The sequence below is a fragment of the Nilaparvata lugens genome, chromosome X (genome assembly GCF_014356525.2).
Source record: "Nilaparvata lugens isolate BPH chromosome X, ASM1435652v1, whole genome shotgun sequence".
NCBI lineage: Eukaryota > Metazoa > Arthropoda > Insecta > Hemiptera > Delphacidae > Nilaparvata > Nilaparvata lugens.
This window is the reverse complement of record NC_052518.1, coordinates 2,758,066-2,783,054: the sequence shown is the minus strand read 5'-3', so window position 1 is coordinate 2,783,054 and position 24,989 is coordinate 2,758,066. Positions and strand designations below refer to the sequence as shown.

At 35.6% G+C, this 24,989-nt stretch overlaps 2 protein-coding genes across 2 annotated transcripts in view; one reads left to right on the top strand and one right to left on the bottom strand.

The window, feature by feature from the left end:
- The window catches only part of LOC111046924 (protein NipSnap), a 19,063-nt gene extending 10,867 nt beyond the window's left edge, over positions 1–8,196 (bottom strand). The window contains exons 1-2 of the mRNA XM_022332579.2: positions 7,947–8,196; positions 3,903–4,085 (exon numbers count right to left, since the gene is read on the bottom strand). Coding sequence (XP_022188271.1) covers positions 3,903–4,085; positions 7,947–8,020 — 257 coding nt within the window. The 5' untranslated portion in view covers positions 8,021–8,196. The remainder of the gene's footprint in view (positions 1–3,902; positions 4,086–7,946) is intronic.
- Positions 8,173–24,989, top strand: LOC111046915 (ATP synthase subunit gamma, mitochondrial). Its single transcript, XM_039442235.1, has 6 exons — positions 8,173–8,507; positions 10,744–10,930; positions 13,619–13,818; positions 15,675–15,812; positions 19,395–19,615; positions 24,521–24,989. Exons 1-6 carry the CDS (start codon positions 8,470–8,472, stop codon positions 24,622–24,624), a joined length of 888 nt encoding a protein of 295 aa, XP_039298169.1. The 5' UTR covers positions 8,173–8,469; the 3' UTR covers positions 24,625–24,989.

Genomic DNA, 24,989 nt, shown 5'->3' with positions numbered 1-24,989 from the left:
GCTTCCATCAGGAAAAAAGGAAATAATTTGAGCTTGTGTTTCGGTTGTCAGCTCTCACTGGAGTCTCATTGCAAAAAATATGAGTTTTTTTTATAAAATTTTCCTTTGATCATCTTCTGATTTGAGACTAGAAATAGTTTATTTGTCTGATTTTTAAAACTTGCCAACATATGGTTTCACTGCCTTAACTTATGTTTAGTACGTGGTAAAATTGAAGATAAATACTGAATCATGTACACAACTTGTCACAATAGATGTAAAAGGTATGTAATAGATTTTCATTTGAATGATTTACAAAAATGAGAGTGTATGTAATTTTTCTTTTAATTTCAACCTAAGACCATAAAATCAATTTCATTGGTGTACAAGCTTCAGAGGCTCTCCTAAATCTTAATGATGGATAACAGACAGACAAAATATATTTATTTAAAAAAAGCTTCTACATCTATCAATTTCTATCAAACACAATTTTAAAAAATAGGGAATTCGGGCAACACGTCAAAGTAGTACTGAAAATATAAGGTAATCAAGATATTTTATCAACATTTCATTCCAAAAAGAAGCTTCCATCAGGAAAAAAGGAAATAATTTGAGCTTGTGTTTCGGTTGTCAGCTCTCACTGGAGTCTCATTGCAAAAAATATGAGTTTTTTTTATAAAATTTTCCTTTGATCATCTTCTGATTTGAGACTAGAAATAGTTTATTTGTCTGATTTTTAAAACTTGCCAACATATGGTTTCACTGCCTTAACTTATGTTTAGTACGTGGTAAAATTGAAGATAAATGCTGAATCATGTACACAACTTGTCACAATAGATGTAAAAGGTATGTAATAGATTTTCATTTGAATGATTTACAAAAATGAGAGTGTATGTAATTTTTCGACCATAAAATCAATTTCATTGGTGTACAAGCTTCAGAGGCTCTCCTAAATCTTAATGATGGATAACAGACAGACAAAATATATTTATTTAAAAAAATGCAATTTACAAAGCAAAAATCGTATGTACTCATTTTCAATATAAAACAGCAACAAAGAATAAAACAACCTCATGAATATACTAAGCCAAATAAATCTTTAGGAAATGGTCTGCATGGGCAAAAAATGCCTGTGCGCAAACCAGAGTTGCATATTAAAAGTTTTACAGTGAGAAAGGAAACAACAATGTTGATGCATTCAGAATCTTATTGAATATTATTAAATACAGTGAATAAATTATTGAATAGCTCAAGAAAAAGAATATTAATTAGTGTAATGGTGCATACAGATTTCTAGAACAGTAGACGGGTTGTCACCACCAGCGAATTTATCGGCCAAGGTAGGTGTTATAATTGTTGTGATGTTTTCTGCCTTGTTCACTCCCAGTTGTATAAAATTTCAATTGAAATAAGGATTTCGAGACGGCCTGAGATACTATCTGATGTGGGAAGTGACGAGCCAAGTTACGATACAGAACATGTGAAATATAGAAGGAATTGGTTTGTGTAAGAGATCTCTGGAGGGGTATAGCTGTAATACCAGTGTTAACAGCATACCGCGTTTGATGCATATGTGTAATGGGCCCAAGAATGTTCATGTTGGAAAATAAATAGATTAAAATGTTTTTAATGAAGAGCTGTCTTACAGTCAGGACCGCACTCTCCTTCAAGAGAATGTTAGTGGAGAAACGTGAATTTTTTCAGAGCTACTTTCAGAATGGCTTTATGGAATATTTTTCTTACAAATGCCAACTTCTTACAATTATTACTTAGGTTATTAATAATCATAATAAACGTGAAGAAACTTAATGTATTATTTAATTATTGTAAAATATATTATCTTGACGAATAAAATGTAATATTGATCATTTCAAACAAATGAACAGTTGATATTACATCAGATATACCAGTATCAGATTTCTTCTATAAAATAAATAAGACAGTGAACCATACTTATTTTTCAAGTTTGCCTTATTATTGTATCTTGTTCAGTGGCAAGGCAGAGAATCAGCAACACTGTTCCCCAATCTTTCTCCACTGCCATTATAACGTGGACTTTTCTATGGTCCCGGCTGAAGTATGACAGTCGTAAGGCCCATTGACGGCTTAATTCAGGCGAGGTGGGGGTGGGACCTTCCCGCAAGGGACTCCCCACCAACAAAAGCCATACGAATTTACTTTACTATGGAATCTTCCATCTTAAATTCAACCAACACTTGTGAAGTCACAGATTAAAAACTAGAAGGAGCTTAAAAACGCTTTAGAAAATTGCCGATATTTCATTGTAGTTTCATCTATAGAAAGCAGTGGCAAGGCAGAGAATCAGCAACGCTGTTCTCCTGTCTTTCTCCACTGCCATTATAACGTGGACCTCACTATAGAATCTTCCATCTTAAATTCAACCAACACTTGTGAAGTCACAGATTAAAAACTAGATGGAGCTTGGAAAAGCTTTAGAAAATTCCCAATATTTTATTGGAGTTTCATCTATAGAAGGCTGTGGCAAGGCAGAGAATCAGCAACGCTGTTCTCCTGTCTTTCTCCACTGCCATTATAACGTGGACCTCACTATAGAATCTTCCATCTTAAATTCAACCAACACTTGTGAAGTCACAGATTAAAAACTAGATGGAGCTTGGAAAAGCTTTAGAAAATTCCCAATATTTTATTGGAGTTTCATCTATAGAAGGCTGTGGCATGGCAGAGAATCAGCAACGCTGTTCTCCTGTCTTTCTCCACTGCCATTATAACGTGGACCTCACTATAGAATCTTCCATCTTAAATTCAACCAACACTTGTGAAGTCACAGATTAAAAACTAGATGGAGCTTGGAAAAGCTTTAGAAAATTACCAATATTTTATTGGAGTTTTATCTATAGAAGGCAGTGGCAAGGCAGAGAATCAGCAACGCTGTTCTGTCTTTCTCCACTGCCATTATAACGTTGACCTCGCTGTCCATCTGGACCTTATCTGTTTTATACAGGAATGTTGCAGATAATATGAGGGAGGCCGAGAGCAGCAGCAATGTGATTTTTAAAAGCTCGTTGATGAAATGGCTCCTCAGCATAGGCTGGATTGGAGCTGAGAGGCTAATTCACTCACCTTACACCTAGCAAGAGTAAATGCATTGGGGAATAACTTTATACATTAATATTTCAAAATGCTAAATTCATTTAATATACACTCATACCTCACGTTCAACTATTTAGAGATTTAAAACATAATAGAGGCTTATACAATAAATTACCTCCGGTTTTTGGGTCCTCTTGCTCTCCCACTCTAGATATGAAGCTACACCCAACAATATATTATTTAATCACTTATAATTCACCTACTGTTATCTGAATCTTAGTTTTGTAATTTTAATCACACATATTGTAATTTATAGTAAATATAATACCATATATAATTATTATTTAATGAAAATCCTAAATAAATGCTGTAAATCACCCCGAAGACTTCTGCTACTGCAGACATTGACAACAGGGTTAACAGCTAGATGAAAATTCGAACTACTATCCAAAAATTAGTTGCCAGCCCAGGAATCGAACCCGGTACCTCCCAATTGCCAGTCAGGGATGCTTAATAACACACAATACCATATAACTACTGAATAATACTGCTTGCAGGAACTGTCCCCCAATCTCAGACGCATAGTCTTACTGGGGGAATTCCACTCAATCAATATGTTCTTTGAACTGTTTTTGTAAAAATGTGATTCTTATTTTGTTGAATATCAAATATAAATATGTACATGTATTGTATGCCAAGTGGAAATAAACGAATTGAATTGAGAATTCTTTCATCTTGAATTCAACCAAAAGGTGGTTGTGAAGTCACAGATTTAAAAACTAGAAGGAGCTTGAAAACGCTTTAGAAAATTCCCGATATTTTGTTGGGAGTTTTATGAGTTGAATACTTACTAATTGGTGAGATATTGATCAACAGCACTAGGTTGCACATTATGAGTCTGCAGCTCATATATAACTTCCTTGTCGGAGAGCATCCTGGAGTGTGACTCTTTCGTTGGCTCTATTTTACGAACCAGCAATTTACTCAGCCATCCTTCGCTGGAATCATTAGCGGTGCTACTAGTGGATAAACACCTAAAAAAAGCACAATTTTACAAGTTTATTTGACTATATTTACTAATAATTTTCGAATAAAGGCTCACAAACAGCTTCATTTCATTTATTTGCAATACAAATGAGACTAATGTAATAACATTGGTAGATAAAATAATAAGGTAGTCCTTGTGCTATTTTCAGGAAAATCAGGAAAGTATGTATTTCTTTATTAGTATTTATTCAAGAATTAACTAAAAAAGTTTTTGGTCGATGGAACATTTTATAGTGTCCAAGAGTTCCTTTCCATCTGAATATCTGGGTTGGTTCCAAAGTCTTGACATTCTGTGTTTTTGAATACACAGTATTTTCTATGTTATAAATAAACTGAACAGCATTTTACTTAGGTACATACTGCGAGTTATATCCAAACCATATGTATATATATATATATATTACTTATGCATATTATATGGTATATTGACTTGTCTTATACTCCATCCTGGGGTCCCCAAGACGTAATCTAAAAAAAAAAAATTTTCTTCCAAATTTGTAGGTGACACAGTCCAAGATGAGGTTAGAATTTCACGTGTATAATTTTCACAAAATTCTAGTCCAAAATAAACATGAAAACTATAAATTTTGAATTTAGAAGGCTTGAATAATTAAATTGATTAGAAATATTCCACTCAATTACCACTCGTAACAAATAATATTGAGTTATTTAAGAAAATTTGGAACCATTGAAAAAACACAAACTTGTGTAAAGCCTTATTGTAATAAGATGCAATCAGAATACTTTCACCTCCTGAATATTTTTCTACAAGGTAGTTCGATCTTCGATGTGATGTTCACTATAGTGAGGTCCACGTTATAATGGCAGTGGAGAAAGATAGGAGAACAACGTTGCCGAACTTCTGTCTTGTCAATGTCTTCTAAAGACGGTAGCTGATACAGGTTTATTGATGTGATAATTATTAACTGTTCATTCTCGTTCACAATAAACAATTATATTTTATCAAGCAATAAATAATTTTATTCAATAATTCCATAATGAATTTTAATAATTGATATTAATTATTTTGTTAATTATTAATTCTACATTGTTAAAAGTCGATATGGCAACAGAGCAAAGCAAAAAAGAGATAGCGCTATTGGCTTTGTTGAATGATAGACAAGGATAGCAATAGCATTGCTAATCAAACACTGCCATTATAACGTGGACCTCAATATACTTATTCGCATGATTATGTTTTGCAGTGAGGATACTCTTTATTCCTCTGTACAATGCCGATTTCATCTGACTGGAAACAAGAACCAGCATATCATCTGTTCTATGTAACGAAGTCTGCCTGATAATCAAGACCCTGTGAAGTTGCTATGCTTTATTTATTTATTATTTTACAAAGGCGACTTTCTAGAAGTATTTTAACCCTAGGTGATGATGATGGGATGAATGATAATACAATGAAGGTAGAGTTATGAATGAATACAAATTATAGGTTATGCTATCCACTTGAATTGATTTGAGTCCACTTTTCTGACCAGAAATAAATAAACTAGAAATTTTGAACACAAGACTAAGCTGGGATAGCGACATTCAGCAGGTGACCAAGAGACAGTTCAGAGTTTGTTTCCTTTCTAGAAGTTTGAACTTTCTAGAAGTATTTTAACCATAGGTGATGATGATGAGATGAATGATAATACAATGAAGGTAGAGTTATGAATGAACAAATTATAGGTTATGCTATCCACTTGAATTGATTTGAGTCCACTTTTCTGTCCAGAAATAAATAAACTAGAAATTTTGAACACAAGACTAAGCTGGGATAGCTACATTCAGCAGGTGACCAAGAGACAGTCCAGAGTTTGTTTCCTGTTGCTGAAGCTGCGGGGACATGTGACAGAGGCTTACATGGTCATGATGTATCACACCCTTCTCCACTGTCATATTACCTACAGTCTACTCTTGTGGGGTCATTCAAATAAGGTTGTGGACGTACTGAAGCTGCCCGGATAATGACTGCAAGGGAACATCTTGCACACTGCAAGAGAGCATCTTGCACACTGCAAGTGAACATCTTGCACACTGCAAGTGAAGGTCTTGCACACTGAAAGTGAACATCTTGCACACTGGAAGCTCATTTTTGTTAGGTTGGGAATTTTGAAAGTTGTCAGCCACTTCATTTTTGACCTGATGTACATCAAGAAGAACCAACAAGACTTGGTAACCTGGTCAGATGTGAATCACTACAGTACCAGGCATCGAGAGGTAATTGATATTCCCAGGGTGCGTATCCAGAGACCGTAGGTGTGCTGCAGGAGCGCTAAGCTTCTTCAACAACCTTCCAGCACTGGTGAAGCAGGGGTGCATTTGAGAGATTAGTAACCAAATCCTTGAAGGTCACAGCCTAATAGTGTTTATTTATTTATCATTTACAATCAACTCAAGGACAAAGAAACAGACTACAGTCCAAAACTTCTTTTCATCCCAATTTCATAAAATAAATTGTCCAAATAAAGGTTAAGTTCGAGAGTTTCAGTTTAGACGACGGCTTGACTCAGATTTTGGCCTGTTAGCCCGTTTTTTTTTCTTTTTTTGAAACCTGGGTTCACACACAGCCATATCGATCATAATCATGTGTTATGTAAAGTCTGTGAGATATTACTTTTAATATGAAGAGGAGAAACACTTTTCTCCTTCCACAGTTTGTAGCATAGACAGAGACGGTCATCCCGCGCACATTTGGATGCGCCGTGTCATTTCGCTTTACGTTCTTATGATATCTTCGTAATCACACAAACAAATATACCTGCTGACCAGTAAACAACTTTGGACCAATGCCAGGCAATAGCTGGAGGGAGGTGTTTGCGCGCGACGCATTAGAATGCTGCTAGGTAGTGGGAGTGATTAGTGGAGGATAGAGCATCGGACCTCTCCGTCATCCAGAAAGAGCCGTGTTAAAAGTAATATCTCATAGACTTTAGTGTTTTTGTATTGACGCCAACGATACCACAAGTACAGAATTAAGAAGAAGGTATTAAGGTATTGAATAAAATCTCGTATGAAAGAACACTGGAAGCATCCATAACTAATACTAGAGTGTCCAGTATATTGTGCAAGGATAATAATTTTTCAATTGATGTAGAACAAAAAAAGAATATTTGTCCAGGTTGGTATTTGAACCCTGCACCCTCTGATTGCCGGTCAGGCGGTGCCTGCTGGACATCTTTTATGCCTAGTCCACACTATCGCCAAGTCGTTGGCCAAGCTTGTAAGCCTGGCCACGTTGGTCTTGCCATCCACACTGCAATGTGACCCTTTGTGGATGCTCGGCTGGCCACTTGTCATCGCCATTTGTCGAGCGAAGGCCAGTGAAGGCGAGAGCAGCCATCCACACGCATTGGGCGAGAGTGTGGATGCGGCATTATATACTACAGTCGGGCTCATTCGTTCTTCAGCTATACATCCATACCAGACCGGTAAATAACCTAAATAAGATATTTTTAATTTTGCATTTTCATTGCCAATCAATAGGCTAATGATTACACTGACATTAACACTAGTGTTATGAATCAACCCTAAGTACAGCATAACTTTTAATTACACATGAAAATCTACAGAAATATAGAGCTAGAATAAGTTGATATATAATTGTGGGTACAAATAGAAAACGACCAATGGAGAGTTGCAATGCGGAATGCACATTGAAGTGTCAAATTTATCATGATTGGTTAGGTGATGCAGTAGGATCTTCTCATACTGTGATTCAAAACCCGTGACAGAAGCCTTTAGTCATTTCAATCCAGACTTAATCAGTAAGCCAAACTCGCTGAAATAAACCCATTATAACTTCAAAAATGACAATAATATCAATGAAAAGGAACAAGTGATAAAATTACCTTAGAAAGCTGGAATACTTCAAATTCTTTGTGCCTACAGCATTTAACATTATTTTTATACTGACAGCCATCATCGCTCAAGTACATAAATCAGCTAGACTAACTAACAACAAATTCTACACAATTTACTTGGAAAAATATTTAACATTCGAAATGGAAGTTGGAAGTTGGAATTTAGATCTTGGAACTTTTTGGTAATCTTGGTTTACAGATACAGACGTACAACTGTTTTGAATGTACAAGATCTACACTACCAACGTAACTTGTGATCATCTGATCTCCTGGATTTCATAAACTTTCCAATTATTCAAATACCTAATTAAAATATTTCTCACATTAGAAATCATATAACATTTTTTTCTCACTTTATTCACAGAGATTAAAATCAATTTTCCAAAATCCAAAACTGATAAATCCGAATGTCAAAGGGAAGTTTTGTATGCATTTTGAGGTTAACCTGAATTCATCATTTGACCGACTTCTCTTCCACCTTGAGAAAGGCGATTACAAGGAGTGAATTACAATGATGTTGGCTGGAGGAAAGTCTTTACTTGCTATCAAGTAAGTTTAATTAATTATTATTTCAATATGTTGATTTAGATTTATTCTATTTATGTTAAAGACATTTTAGATTCATGGGAACCGAAAGAGCCACGTCTTCTTTTGCTTGGGAATTCGTTCTTCAGGGTTCATCGTTCATGGCTGCATTCTCTGATAAATCATTCAATCTTGATTATTGAATGTCCATAGACCAATCTATCCCGGTATTAATTACAAATCTATTCTAAACGCTTTATAGGAGTTTAAGATTTCAAAACTCATTATCATTCAATTCATATCTTTAGTCTATTAGCTCAACTTCACCCATCCAACAGCTATCCTATGACTAGCATTGTGTATTAACTCATTTTTATAGATCCTCTCCTACTTTATGAAATGTCTAAACATCGGAATCACCCTATTAATGATGGGTTAGGTTAGGAGTGCTAATGAATGAAGGCTCGTCTGGAGCTTGAGTCTGCTAGAGCAATTCAAGGTTATAATTCGATGTTTTCACTATGTGAATTACTCGTTGATTAATATTACAGTACTTGGGTATTAACTTACATGAAGGCCACCGTGCTTTTGTGGTTCCCTGTACAGCTTTCTCCTGTTTTGGTGCCCTACGGTTTTGTAATGAGTGAATGTCATTAGGCCCGTATTACACTAGGCCACCAGGTTGGGTCGCCAGTGGCTCACCTGAGAGCCATCAGTATAAATCAAGCTGGGACACCAGTGAGACCAGTATTGGTGGCCGGGCTTGCGACAGTAATCGGCCGTCAAAATCTGGCTGGTGACACTGGTGTAATGAGCGTAATTAGATCTACTGCCCCGTGACTCCCTCAGACACTAAAGCTGGATTTCCGTCTAAGCGACCAGCAGAGTAATAATATAATTTTGAAGAGTTCTGATTGGACTGTTCACACTCAGCCCGGCCGAGCGAGTATGAATAGTCCTATTTGAACTCTTGGAAATTATATTTTCACTGTGCCGGTCACTTTCACTGTCACTGATATATGATTAATATGGCATCTGATTTTCTTGAAACATCAGTAGGTTGCCATTACAGTCATCTTCGGAATGGGATATCAATTCCTCGATATAAAGACATTTCATAAAGGTAGTTTGAAACTGTTAGAGAGATGAATCATAAGTATTTTGTGAGAATACTGCTAGAATTCTGATAAGATTTTCAGTTTTAAAGAGGAAGGCTGGGTACACACACGACAGTGAACAGTGAAAATATTTGTTATCATTTCATTTAAGTCAACTTATTCATCTAGTCCAATGTATTTTGTTTTATAGGAAATAGGCAGCAAAATTTTTATATTGGTGACCCCGACGTGACCATTCATGGATCACCACTCACTGTGCTCTGTGGTGTATCTACGGGGAAACCTCGACCATTTATTATACAACTTTTTAGACGACAAGTCTTTGACAGTCTCCACAATTTGAGTCATCCCGGACCCATGAACTTTAAATTGTCTGATATTCACATCGTCTGCCCGGGGGGTTCAAAGTCTACTTATTCATCTAGTCCAATGTATTTTTCATTAGCCTATAGGAAGTATGCAACAAAACATCTAACTTATAAATATTTCAGTTCAATATTTGTGATCAGTTAATAAAAGGCAATTTATTCATCTAGTCCAATGTATTTTTTTATTATAGGGAATATGCAACAAAGGTCAAATTAGTTTAATTTTCAGAGTAGGTAACTTCAACTCAGCAAATAGCTTATGAAGTACCTTAATCATAACTCTGACGCTACATAATGATTTTGTTAGCTCTGAATTATTTTAATTCATATAACTTGAATTAGAAGTTAATATTTTATTATTTATTTTAGTTAATTATTTTTTCAAAATTATTGTACTGATTTGTTAAGTTCATTCATATTTGTTTGTAAATTGTCAGTGTTATGAATAAATTTCAATTTCAAAATCCCTATGGATTCATAGAAGATGGAATGTGAATTAATATAAATCGATCTTGTAAGCTAATAAAATCAAGAATTTTATTCGCAATTCAAACAATTGATGGTCCTGCCAAACCCGAAAGTTTTTCGGCGGGTGTACAGTTACAAAAAAACGAGTTACAAAAGATAAATAAACTTGGACAAAATGAATATATGACACTTCAAAGATTTCAAGTATAAGATGAAAGAAAACAAATACAAATTGCAACAAGAAAATAACAAATATACATCAGATTTTGATAGAGAATAAAGAGTAAATAATTGTTTTTGTTGCAGTGCTGTCCAGCCTCAGCTGGGCCAATCGGCCCGTGGCATGGCCACCCTCAAGGCCATCTCGATCCGTCTCAAGTCGGTGAAGAACATCCAGAAGATCACACAGTCCATGAAGATGGTGTCGGCTGCCAAGTACTCCAGGGCTGAGCGAGACCTCAGGCAAGCACGTGGCTTCGGAGAGGGTGCCAAGGTAATTTATTACCAACATAATCAAGTCTCAAGAATGTTTTCCCCACTTCAATTAATTTATCTATCATAGGAAACAGATCTAAAGAGAAGTTCATGTTATTAGTCAGTAGCAATAGAATAGAAAGGTAATTTATTGCCAACTTAATCAAGTTTTAAGAATGTTTTCCCGTTTCAATACATTAGTCAATCATAGAAAACAGATCTATAGAGAAGTTTACGTTGAGTTAGTGGCAATAGAATAGAAAGCTAATTTATTGCCAACTTAATCAAGTTTTAAGAATGTTTTCCCGTTTCAATACATTAGTCAATCATAGAAAACAGATCTATAGAGAAGTTTACGTTGAGTTAGTGGCAATAGAATAGAAAGGTAATTTATTACCAACTTAATCAAGTTTTAAGAATGTTTTCCCGTTTGAAATCACTTATTTATCATAGAAAACAGATCTATAGAGAAGTTGTCAAGTCAGTGAAAATGATAGGACTACAGTAATTTGTTACCAACATAATCAAGTTTCAAGAAAATTTTCCCATTTGTATCCATATATTCATCATAGAAAACTGAATCTTACTATAGTGAAAAAGCTCTCCTCAATTTTCATAAATAGATGAAACGGAGATGATGTAACACAGAAAAACTATTTTCTTATTCACGTTGAAAACAAAGACCTTTATTATACTATAGTTTGGACCCTACGTGCCAAACACCTCTAGCATTTATTTATTTATTTATACATTGATACATACACTATCATTCTCAACAATAATTGTTGAGATGGCTTTTGACAAAAGTGCATCATTGAATTAGGCCCGGCAAATTTTTGGACAATCATTCATGATTGGGAAAGGAACAAGAGGCTTAAAGCCCAAAACTGTTCCTTTCCCAAATTTACATAGAAATTGTCCAAAAATTTGCTGGGCCTAATTCAATGATGCACTTTTGTCAAAAGCCATCTCAACTTATTTTACATTTTGATCCAATGAACGTAATATTCACAATATGAAAATAAAGCCTGCTCATAAACATCTAGGACAACTAACCTTACAAACAGCTGCTGTACGAACCACATAATTATTATAATTTGGTCCGTTATATTATTAATAGGACCATATGCACCGTTCCAGTTTAAACAAAGGAATCTGTTGATTTAAACCAGGAAGATTAAATTATATCAAATGCGACCATGCCGTCATGTAATCCTAGATTAACGTATATAGGAATTTAATCTGTTGATTTCCTATGTTGAAATTGATTAAATGAAACTAGTTGAATGATGAAATATTTTTAATGTTGGAATGACAAAATTGAACTCTGGATAAAATTTGAAATAAACTGTTATAAATAAACTATGCCGGTTGAAAACATCACAGGTGGCAGTCAGATGATTCGCCACACGTAGATGGTGCATATGGGCCATAGTGACTTTTATTAGTTTCGCCAAAGATTTCAATGTATAAGAATTGTCAATTTTGTAGGTTGATAAATATTGAAAATTTATTAAGTTTATAAATCAGCAAGATGGAAAACTCTTCAACATTTTTTGACACGAATAAAAACTTCCAGCTACTACAGCTGTATTTATATTTTCTCAATTATTACAGAAGCAAGGCTCATAACGATTTCTGGAAATATGTCAGTTGCCCAGAAATACACAATTTAGGGGCTAAGTTTAATCAAAGTATTACGTTCAACAGACTTATCAATTTAATTAAGTCTATTCAGTTATTAGTTGCGTCCAAAAGACTTGATTCTCATGTAGCTGTTATTCACTTGAAGTGAACACTCTTCAATAGTTCTCTGTCTGAAACTGTAGAGCTACATTCTAGCATTAAAAAGGAGAAATGTTACACAAAAATGTATATTTTCATCGACGTTTAGAATGTCGACATTATTGCATCGATATTTTAGAATGAAGAGAAGTCAGTTTTGGTTCGAAAGCATGCTTCAGTAGGGGAGTAAATATTTCATATTTATCACAATTATTTTATGTCAATAATTGTCAGTTGACAGTGAATCCACTGCGATTCAAAAGCATGCTTCAGTCAGTGAGTAAATATTTCATATATTCACAATTATTATAGTCTGCAAGTCGTAATTTCAGTGCTAAAACTTGATGAAACCTATAGTAGTTCGTAATGGATAAAGAAATTACCCCACACAGGCTAGTCCTCGGGGCGTTTTTTGTTTTATTCATTCTTATAAAAGAATCTTATCATCTTGTTACATCATTATAACTGTACATGTCTATGTTTAGATGATAAGAAACAGATTTTTCCTGGTATTGTACTAGTTTTTGGATGAATAAAATCTTTTTCATTTCATTTCATTTCAATTCATTGTTTTTTTACAGATGGAAATTACTGAGATATTGCAATTATTCAAATGCTAATGAATGAATTATTATTATTAAACTAAAATCCAAATTAAATGCTATTATTCACCCCGAAGACTTCCCGGGCTGACAAATAATTTTTGAATAGTAGCGCTAATCGAATTTCCATGTAGCTGTTTACCCTGTTGTCAATGTCTGCAGTAGCAGAAGTCTTCGGGGTGAATTACATTATTTAATTAGGATTTTCGTTTAATAATAGTAATTGTTTTTTTAGTTTTATTGATTGATTTATTTACTGGTATTGATTGGTAGGGCGTAAGATAACTTGTAATATACTGAGTTGTGATATTGGTTTTCAGTCTTTCTACGAAAGAGCTGAGGTAACAGTCCCGGAAAAGGCAGAAGGTGGAAAATTGATTGTGGCCATCACATCGGACAGAGGTCTGTGTGGAGCTGTCCACACTGGAGTGGCAAGGTCTATCCGTACTGAACTGGCTGAGGACTCTTCCAACACCCAAGTCGTCTGCGTTGGAGACAAATCTCGCAATCTTCTCCAGAGGTCTGTATCATGAACAAGATACATGTATCAAGTATCGTGTATCACGTATCAAGTATTACAGTACGCGTCCCGTGACTTTGAATCGGTATATAGGCAAGGTATGGTTCGCGAGGTGATATTCATGGCTTTGCGAAAACACCAGGCTTCAGAGACCCTAGACCCCTAGATGGAGGAAGCTCCATACACACAGAGATTCTTCATGAATGAGAGTTGCAACGTATCATCATCAATTAAAATAGCATGTTGAACGAATGTTAGCTGATAGGCTTCCACTGAAAATGTTCAAGTATAAGGCTAGGGCCACACGAGCGCACATAGTGCGTCCGTTGCAACTTACTTTTTGCGGCCGTCGCCAATGACACCACACGAGCGTTGAGTGTGGTGCGTCAACGTCAGTTGGATTTACGCAATTGAACCAGACGAAGCAATAACTTTTGCATGTCTCGACGTGCGTTGTAGCATTTCTGCGCAGTTCAAAAATCACCGTCCGTTACGACTTCCGTTACCTGGTACGCACGTACCTCGTGTGTTGTCACCAATTCACTTCTATGTATTTCTGCAACGGACGTCAAAAAGTAAGTTGCAATGGACGCACTTTGTGCGCTCGTGTGGCCCTAGCCTAAGCCGGTAGGCAAAGCTACACAGGACCTGGACTGTAAACTGTGTTGTGCTAAAAGGACGTAACTCCAATAAGCTCCTTGTGTATCTTTTCGGATGCAACACGTTGCTTTTGAGAAGATACAAAAGAGCTTCTGTTGCTTATGTAAAGATAAATTTTCAAAAATGTTGGATGTTTTTGAACGGGTAGTATTGTAGTCTAGAGGCCCTCCGCCGATAGGCACTGTTACAGTACCCGAACTGTACGTGTCATGTACTTGGTGCAATAGCAAGCACGCTTTTCAAAGGATTTCGGATACAAATCTCGCAATTTTCTCCAGAAGTCTGTATCATGAACAAGATACATGTATCAAGTATCATGTATCACGTATCAAGTGTTATGTATCATGCACTTGGTGCAATAGCAAGCACGCTTTTCGGAGACAAATCTAGCAATCTTCTCCAGAAGTCTGTATCATGAACAAGATACATGTATCAAGTATAATGCATCATGGAATTTTGTATTATTTCAAGCCAATTGAGGAGAAAATAACTTTTGTCAAAACCTTGAATTTAGATGAATAATATAAAATTTAATGAAAGTTATTTTTCCCAAGAATTCAATAAGATAACCTACTTATTGCAATACAATGCATAATATACTTGACTACTAGGTGATGTTATATATAATAATAGGTTTCTAAAACAAAAGTAGCATTGCTGCCAAAATAATTACTAATAATATAGTAATGTGAATATATGGTAGCCCAAATAAATTCATAAAGAATAGACTTTTTGTGTCAGCAAAGGTTTCTAAAACAAAGTTGAAGTCTCTTAGAGAAAACATTTTTTAATGCCAATCCAATATCATTAGGAATTATATCACAGAATATATCAAAATTTCTTGACACACATTCACAGTTATTTAAAGCAACATGGAGACATTAATCAAACAGTGTACCTAAACTTTTTTTCATGATTGACTTGTGCAAGTTTCAAAGGCCCAGAGCTGTCATTCTGCTTTTAATTTTGCTTCAACTTCTCGTTTTTAATCTATTATTTACTAACTCAGAATATTATTCAATAAACAATTAATGTAAACCGAGCTACTGATCTGTCTTTTCTATTTTACTTTAAATTTAAGTTTTTTCTATTTGGTTGTTCAATTAATGTTAATAATTGTTTCTTCTGGTTCTCTTGCTAAATTTTTCATGAGTTGTTTCAATATAATTTTATAATTAATCAAATAATTGTTGCAGGTTGTATGGAAAGAACATTTGCCTGGTCGCTAACGAAGTTGGTAGGAAGCCTCCCTCATTCCTTGATGCATCCAAGGTTGCATTGGAAACAACAAAGCAGAACTTCTCCGCTGGAAAAATCGTCTACAACAAGTTCAAGTAAGTCTAATTACACACTCATCGAATTTTAGACGTACTTATGAATTCTTTCAGATTGAACGGAACTTGTCAAACATAATCTGTTTAATCTAATAGGATTTATAAGGACGGCAAAAAATCGTACGTCCAAAAATCGATGTGTATGTGTAACTAGCCTAAGGCTCAACTTACAATACGTCGACTCAAATCGAGGATACACCAGTCTCTCGACCTTACAACTTTCTTGCTCATTGTCACTACTTCAGTTCCATGCTACTCCATTTCTAACCTCACTTTATTAAAAATATGAGATTCAATTCGTCACTTCTGCGCATGTAACAAGTTCTATAATAATCATTATGAATATATTGTCACACTTTTTCTATGTATTTTAACACGACATGCAGTCAATTATTGAGTAAATATTAAAAACTTTTACTTACTGACTGGAGTACTTTCAATTGCTTGGCAATCATTTTCAACAGTGTAGACCGGAAATGTTTTGGCAACCATCTTCCTAACCATCAAAACATTTCCGGTCTACACTGTTGAAAATGATTGCCAAGCAATTGAAAGTACTCCAGTCAGTAAGTAAAAGTTTTTAATATTTACTCAATAATTGACTGCATGTCGTGTTAAAATACATAGAAAAAGTGTGTTTATACAAAGCAGCTCGGAATGGATCAAGAAATCATCACCTTGAATATATTGTCTTATCTAATTCTTATTATTGTCTTATCTAAAATGATAAAACATAACCTCACTTTCATTAAAAATGCATGGTACTATGCAACTCAAGTCGAGGCTCGACCAACATGTCGAGTCGACGCTCGACTCAGTCTCACAATCGTGAGGTCGCGGAGACTAGAGTCCACTGGTCTGAGTGTCACCATTTGGGAACACATGCTCTCGACTAGAGTCGAGTCTCTTCTCGACTTGAGTCGCGTAAGTGTGAGTTGACCCTAAGACGACCTTTTCAATGTTTTCTACTCTATGATGTGTCAATTAATTGAAATAATCATGAAATAACAGTGTGGTCTAGTAATTCATTCAGTGCAGCAACAGTTTGATTGGGCCAGTTTGAAAACGGTCCAATTTCTACGAAGGATGCTTTGGGGAGATCATTGGCTCTTGAAATTTATTTCAATTCCTGTTGTCAATCTATTCATTATTCCTAATTTCATTGCTGAGTATCACATGTTATTAGGGTGGCCACTAACGACAGGGCAAGTGTGTTGAACATGTATGTGTCCACATATGCTTGTCATGCATGTTGTTTCATCAGCAACATTTTTTGAGGTTAGGTTTTGTATCTTCAATTTTTTTCTGTTTGTTTTTCACTCACTTCTCCATTTCAGGTTGAATTAATTTTGTAGCGTCATAGTTTGTAATTTTCCAGTCGTTTATTTATTGTGATTAATAGTTTATTCCATGTTAGAAGCTGCTGTCAACAGCTGTTTTTCGATCAAAGCCTTTCGCGTGAATGCTTTTTTCGTTCGTTGCCTGTCCGTTCACACAGACATGCTCGACACACTTCGTTAGTGGCCACCCTTAGGCTCAAATCACACTTACGCAACTCAGGTCGAGAAGAGACTCGACTCTTGTCGAGAGCATATGTTTCCAATTGGTGACGTCGCGGAGACTAGAATCGACTGGTCTGATTGTCACCATTTGGAAACATATGCTCTCGACAAGAGTCGAGTCTCTTCTCGACCTGAGTCGCGTAAGTGTGATTTGAGCCTAAGGGTGGCCACTAACGAAGTGTGTCGAGCATGACTGTGTGAACGGACTGATTGGTCTGATTGTCACCATTTGGAAACACATGCTCTCCACTAGAGTCCAGTCTCTTCTCGACCTGAGTCGCGTAAGTGTGAGTTGAGCCAAACAGTAAAATTTTGATAAGAAGGATTCACTTTTACAAGGATTGGAGTTTCTTCGATAACTAACTTTTCGCCACACTGCACAGAAAGCAGCTGTTTTCCAGTCCCTAAGTAGATCTGAAAGACATAGTTTGCAGACGACTCTCGTCTGACGTCAGAACAGGTTTCTTTCTGGCTAACGGCTTTCCGCTTTTTGAAAATGTGTTTGGACAACTGTGCCATATGGTGCATTGTGTTCAGGAGGGTGAGATCGGAAATTTCCACCCCACTTTGAGTACCCTACGACGTCTGGTTCTTGAGATATGAGACATAAAAGTTTCCCCCCCCCCTCATAAAACATTCTTATTCAATTTATTGTTCTTAATATAGCTGATGCCAAAAAGTTTGGCAAAGCAAAGGCTTTGTGGGTCGCATGGTGTAACCTACTCACAGCTGATGCAATGCATCTATTTATTGTCTCTTTTGATTTAAAAATCATCACCTAAGCCAAGCTAGATGACAACTCTACTTGACAACATCAGCTGTTGGAATGCACAAGAGATCCACGAAACCGCCTAACTTTTTGGCGTCAGCTATACCTGTAGTGTGGCGAAAAATATCGTTCGCGACTCTCTCAGAAAGGTGTTTACGGTATTCGGATAACAAATTCGGCAAACTCGGCAAGCCTCGCCCGGGAAACTATCCTCATACCGTAAGCACTAACTTTCTGTGCTTGTAGCGTAATAATATACTATAGCAGGAATGTCTTGTAAAGCCCCGCACACTCAAATAGATTTTCCTACAGTTACGTTGAAAAGTGGCCATTGCTGCACTGATTACAGGACGCAAAGAATCACTTTTCCGCTCTAGTGCGGGAAAAATTTTTCTGCACTCCAGATTTGCAACATGGCAACGCAAAATACTCAGTAGGTTATATGGAGAAACAGTGCAGCAAAATCAAAATGAAGTTGGTAACAGTGACTGCTGTGGCTGCTATAGTGAGCAGAGGTGCAACCAAGCACAACGCGCAAATTATTACATTATTATATTATAACCAAGGACAACATTTTTATTCAATTTGACAATAAATTAAGGCTTTTATCAATAATAAAATTACACAGAAAAACATTTGATGCATTTCAGGCAATTTTATCCATAATTACCCACTTTTCATATTCATGGTAACTGTAGGAAAAACTTAATGTGAAATACGTGCGCAAAGTACCTCTGCTGCACTCAAGAAACCATTCCGCCCTCGCCTACGGCTCGGGCGTAAACGTTTCTTTCGGTGCAGCAAACTGTCACTTTGCGCACTAGTTGCACAAATAACTATTTTGTTCGTTCGGTATTTTGCCGTCCTTATTAGATTAAACAGATGATGTTTGTCAAGCTCCGTTTAATCTGATAGAATACATCAGGATTTCATCGGAAACAACTAAGGAGAACCTCTCCGCTGGAAAAATCGTCTACAACAAGTTCAAGTAAGTTTAGTTACACACTCATCGATTTTTGGACGTACGATTTTTTGCCGTCCTTATGAATTCTATCAGATTGAAGGGAACTTGACAAACGTCATCTGTTTTATCTAATAGAATTTATGACGGCAAAATATCGTACGAACATGAATCGATGTGTGTGTGTGCGAGGCTTAACTCACTTGTAACAAGTATTTAATCTAATATCAATGTACTCTACAAAGTATACTATACAAATACTAATTATAATACATATTTTGTTGAAACAGGTCAGTGGTTTCATACACAACTTCTGAACTGCCACTGTTTAGTGCCGCAGCGGTTGAATCTGCTCCCAAACTCAACGTGTACGACTCACTCGACAATGAAGTCATCAAGAGCTACATGGAGTTCTCTTTGGCTTCGCTCATTTTCTACACCATGAAGGAGAGTGCTTGCAGCGAGCAGTCCTCACGTATGACTGCTATGGACAACGCCAGTAAGAATGCAGGTTAGTAAAGTCATCCTTTTCAAACTATTTATCCCTCAAATATCCCTCCAAGTACAATTATTCCCTATTAAGTACTAGTAGTTCTGCGAACAGTAGACCTCGCTCATGAATAGCCTACAACTTTCAAACTAATAAGAAGGGCCATTAAGAAAGTACACTATATTGTGAAGATTTATCCATGTCATCTATTATTTTCTCATTGAATGAAAAAGACATTGAATAAAAAGTTTTCATTCAATATGAATAATTACCACAATATCAACTTCTCAACTACACAAAAAGTATTATTTTCTCCATTGAAAGTGCTAAAGACATTGTTTCCAGGGACACCGGACTTACAAATGTCTCTCAAGGAGGTACCTTCATATTGTCCCCATATTTACAATATTACAATTTTTCTTACAATCAATTACAAGAAATCGGTCAACTGATAGAAGAATGGAATATTGAGTAGGCAATTTAGACGATGAATCGTCTCACAGACGATAGTGAGACGGAAAATGATGGGTTTGTTGGTGACAATGACAGGAGGTTGCTAATAAAGTTTTTCATGAAAAGTGGATTCAATGTTATGGCGGCTTGCTATGCCTATGCAGAATGTATATGCTCACAAGTCGGTTTCCGATCTCATACTAAAACGAAAACAAGAGCTAACTAACTATGCTGTGATGTCTCCGGCCGGTTCGGTAGGTCTAGAAACTATTCATCTATGAAACAGGGAAATTTCGTGTTGAAATGGGAAGAAATGGTGCAATCAAGTGAGAAGTTTTCTTCAATTAATAAATACAGTATGATTTGGAGCGGCTCACAGGTTTCAAGGTTTACCGCTGACAACTCTTGTCCTCTATCGATAGCATTCCAACGATACCATTCATTCAATACAGCACATTTTAGAGCGGCACAATTTATATTAAAACCAGAGGTCTTATCAAAAATCGTTACACATACGTTTCTGCGCCTTGTTCCGAAGAACTTGTATACCAAATTTCATCCAAATCTGACAATAACTGCGACTGTAACTGCGGTACAAACAATCAAACAGACAAAAGCCGATCGAGTCGAAACTAAGACCTCAGCTTCGCTTCGGTCAATAATACAGTCCCATGAACAACGCCAGTGAGAATGCAGGACACAAAAGTCATCACCTCCTAACTCTTTACCCCTCAAATATCCCTTCAAAAACCAAAACATCCCTATTAATTATTATACAGTCATCTCTTATTGAGTCGACTTTTTGTTATTGTCTGTTTTTTGGGTCGAACTTTTTGTTGACTTTTGTCAGTACAATAATTCCCTATTAAGTATAATACAGTCCCATGGACAACGCCAGTGAGAATGCAGGTCAGTAAAGTCATCCCTTTTAAACTATTTATCCCTCAAATATCCCTTCAAGTACAATAATTCCCTATTAAGTATAATACAGTCCCATGGACAACGCCAGTGAGAATGCAGGTAAGTAAAGTCATCACCTCCAAATCCTTTACCCCTCAAATATCCCTTCAAAAACAAAAAAAATCCATATTAATTATAATACAGTCATCTCTTTTTGAGTCGACTTTCTGTTATTGTCTATTTTTGGGTCGAACTTTTTGTTGATTTTTGTCAGTACAATAATTCCCTATCAAGTATAATACAGTCCCATGGACAACGTCACTAAGAATGCAGGTCAGTAAAGTCATCCCTTTTAAACTATTTATCCCTCAAATATCCCTTCAAGTACAATAATTCCCTATTAAGTATAATACAGTCCCATGGACAACGCCAGTGAGAATGCAGGTAAGTAAAGTCATCACCTCCAAATCCTTTACCCCTCAAATATCCCTTCAAAAACAAAAAAAATCCATATTAATTATAATACAGTCATCTCTTTTTGAGTCGACTTTCTGTTATTGTCTATTTTTGGGTCGAACATTTTGTTGATTTTTGTCAGTACAATAATTCCCTATCAAGTATAATACAGTCCCATGGACAACGTCACTAAGAATGCAGGTCAGAAAAGTCTCCAAATTCTTTATCCCTCAAATATCCCTTCAAGTACAATAATTCCCTATTAATTATAATACAGTCATCTCTTTTTGAGTCGACTTTTTGTTATTGTCTATTTTTTGGGTCGAACTTTGTGTTCAAATCATTTGAACAGAATCTCTTTGTTCAAATAGAATACTTAACAACTGTGACAAAGCACAGAACTTTGTTCCTAAGGCTAACCGTCCACTGGAACCGTATTCAACCGATCCGTTCAGCCGTTGGATCGGACAAATCTGCCGGCCGTTAATTCGGCCGAACACGGTCGTCCATTGGAACCGTTTTCGTCAGTCTAGTTCAGTAGTTGGCTGGTTGCCAATTATTGAATTAACTACTATTATAGCCACCAAAAGTTTTCATAAACAATGATTATATTGAAATTTTGAAAATTGAATAAACATATATCCACTAAATTAGTTATTCATTACAATAATCTTACCTTCAGATCCATTTTGTTCAGCAAACTTTGTCCACAGATTCCTTTGAACATCAAGACGATATCTTTTGTCTCGCATATCCCACAATGGAACATGCTCTTTAACCAAACTTATCAACTTTTCATTGACCATAGTTAAAACTTTATAAAACAGAACAAGTTCAAAAAACAAAAACAGACAAGACTGTGATACAATTTTGAGGTTAAGATTGTGTTGTCTCAGCTCAACTTTGGCCGGATAGAGCCGGAAATCCCATTCAATTCTGATCGAAAACTTGATCGGCCGTGCACGGTCGTATGAACCTGTTGCAATGGACGAGCATCTATAACTTTCTTTGTTGGGGGATCGTTCGGCAGTTTTCGGCCGATGCTAGTTTGGACGAAATTGGTTCCAGTGGACGGCCCACCAAAAGCTGCGTTTACATTGGTCAAGTTTCCTAGAATTCAAGTTTCTTTCAACGTTTAAATGGACGATTATGAAAACATGAATTAAAGTTTTCATAACTTCAAAAGAAAGGCTCAACTCACACTTACACGACTCAAGTCGAGAAGAAACTGTGACTCTAGTCTCTTCTCGACGCAGCTTTTTTTTAAATGATGACACTCAGACCAGTCGACTCTAGTCTATGTGACCTGACGACTGTGAGACTGAGTCGAGCGTCGACTCGACATTTTGGTCGAGCCTCGACTTGAGTTGCGTAGTACCGTGCACTTTTAATGAAAGTGAGGTTATGTTTTATGAAAGTGATGTTCCAAATAAATCAATGGTCCACTTTGAAAATTAAAACTGTAAAATTTGACGATATCTGAGTGTTTTTATTTCAAAATGATGTTCTATCATTTTAGATAATACAATAATAGGAATTAGATAAGATAATATATTCATAATAATTATTATAAAATTTGTTACATGCTAAGTAGTGACGAATTAGATCTTATATTTTTAATGAAGTAAGGTTAGAAATGGAGTAGCATGGAACTGAAGTAGTGACAATGAGCAAGAAAGTCGTAAGGTCGAGAGACTGGAGTGTCCTCGATTGGAGTCGTACGATTTTGAGTCGAGGTAGTGAGTTGAGCCTAAAACTACGTTTAGATTGGTCAAGTTTCCTTGAATTCAAGTTTTTTTAACGTTTAAATGAACTTGAATTCAACCTTAAAAGTAAATCTTTATTTTAATATTATATATTATGTTCTTGATTTAACTAAATTTGTAGGCCTACTTATCATCGATAAATAATTATTAATGTGTGTCTTATCCAATCACTGCAGGCCACCGCTGGTTTACGGCTGATAGTCCCTTCAGGTAACCATAATGGACCACAAATATATTCCTCCGATTTGTGATTCAATTGGCCAAAATAGGTCGAAATTGAATAACAATAGCCAACCACTGAAGGGTTACTAAAACTTCTGATTTGATGTGATTTTTTTTTTTCCTGGTGACTCTTGACAAAGTATAGGAAATCTTCAAGAAGGACTATTTGTCCAAAAAATAAAAGAATACAAATAAACACTGCACACTACAAATAAATTCTACCTGTGTAATCCATTGTTTTCAGCGGCCCCGTCTAGTTTCCAATGCCCGTTAGTTTATTCAACTGCGATTGGTTGCCTAAAAATTGATTCTCATTTTAAACTAATATTACTCTCATTTTATTTCATTGAATTTCATGTATTTTTTCAATTTCAATTTCTGTACTGATAATGAGTTCAAAAGTGTAAAAAAAGTTATGAGTTCAAAATTAATGAGTTCAAAAGGATAATGAGTAAAAAGGGGTCAAGTCACAAAATGTCGATTTTGACTTTTCTACATGTTCTTATACAGAAAATTTGCTCTTTTTTTGTATAAAGGATTTAAGTCCATGTAGTATTGTTTTAGAGTTATTCTCAGGGTAAAATGGATACATCTCAGAAAAAAATCATTCATGTTTGATAAAAATTATAAAAGTCAACTCATAATCTTTAAAAGGTGGGATTAAATCTAATAGGTGTTGGTAAAAATGATACAAGCAACTTATAACTTTCAAGAAAAGAAATAGGTATTGATATAAATGATATCAGTCAACTTAACCCCTTCAAGACGCCGCAATAGGGCATTGATATAAATTATACAAGTCAACTCAATTCAAGATCAAAAAGGGTTAAGTCATAAAATACTTTGATTCAAAGGGTTTCAGTCGTACACATTTTTGTTTACACCTGTATAAAAAATGTCAATATGTGAGAAACCATTATTGGACACAGTAAACATGTGAAGAAATATGTAGAGCAATGATTAGCGTTCTAATACTTTCAATAATGATTCATGAATTTCATACAGAATTTTTGAACTTTGTTTTTTCTCTCCTGAAAAATCATGAAAACTGACCTAACACCTTTATACTTATTAGTACAGATTTTAGCTTTCGGTTTGCATATTAATATTTATTTTTTGATGTTTTCAGGTGAAATGATTGACAAGCTGACATTGACTTTCAACAGAACTAGGCAGGCTGTCATTACCAGAGAACTAATTGAAATCATTTCTGGAGCTGCTGCTCTTGAGTAAATGCAATGCAATGCTGAAATGTCTCTCATCAGAAATGAAACCCAGTAGAATTGTAATGTCATAAAACTGTTGTAATCATGTTCATTATACTGAATTAGTTGAAGTTAAAGTTAAAGTTATAAGTTAAAGTTATAAGTTTCAGCTCTCACCGGTTCGAAGCCCCAGAAAATGTGGTTGATGAAACTATAATATAATTTTCAATACAACAACTTTTTGTTTTTCCTTTTCGAAGGCATAAATAGCACTTACGTCAACTAATAAGCATGAAAGCCCGAAAGCCCCAAGTCTATTCATGCCTTTGAAATTTCATTCATAATAATTTTGTTGTATCCATCTATAAAATAAAATATTGATAAATTGTGACA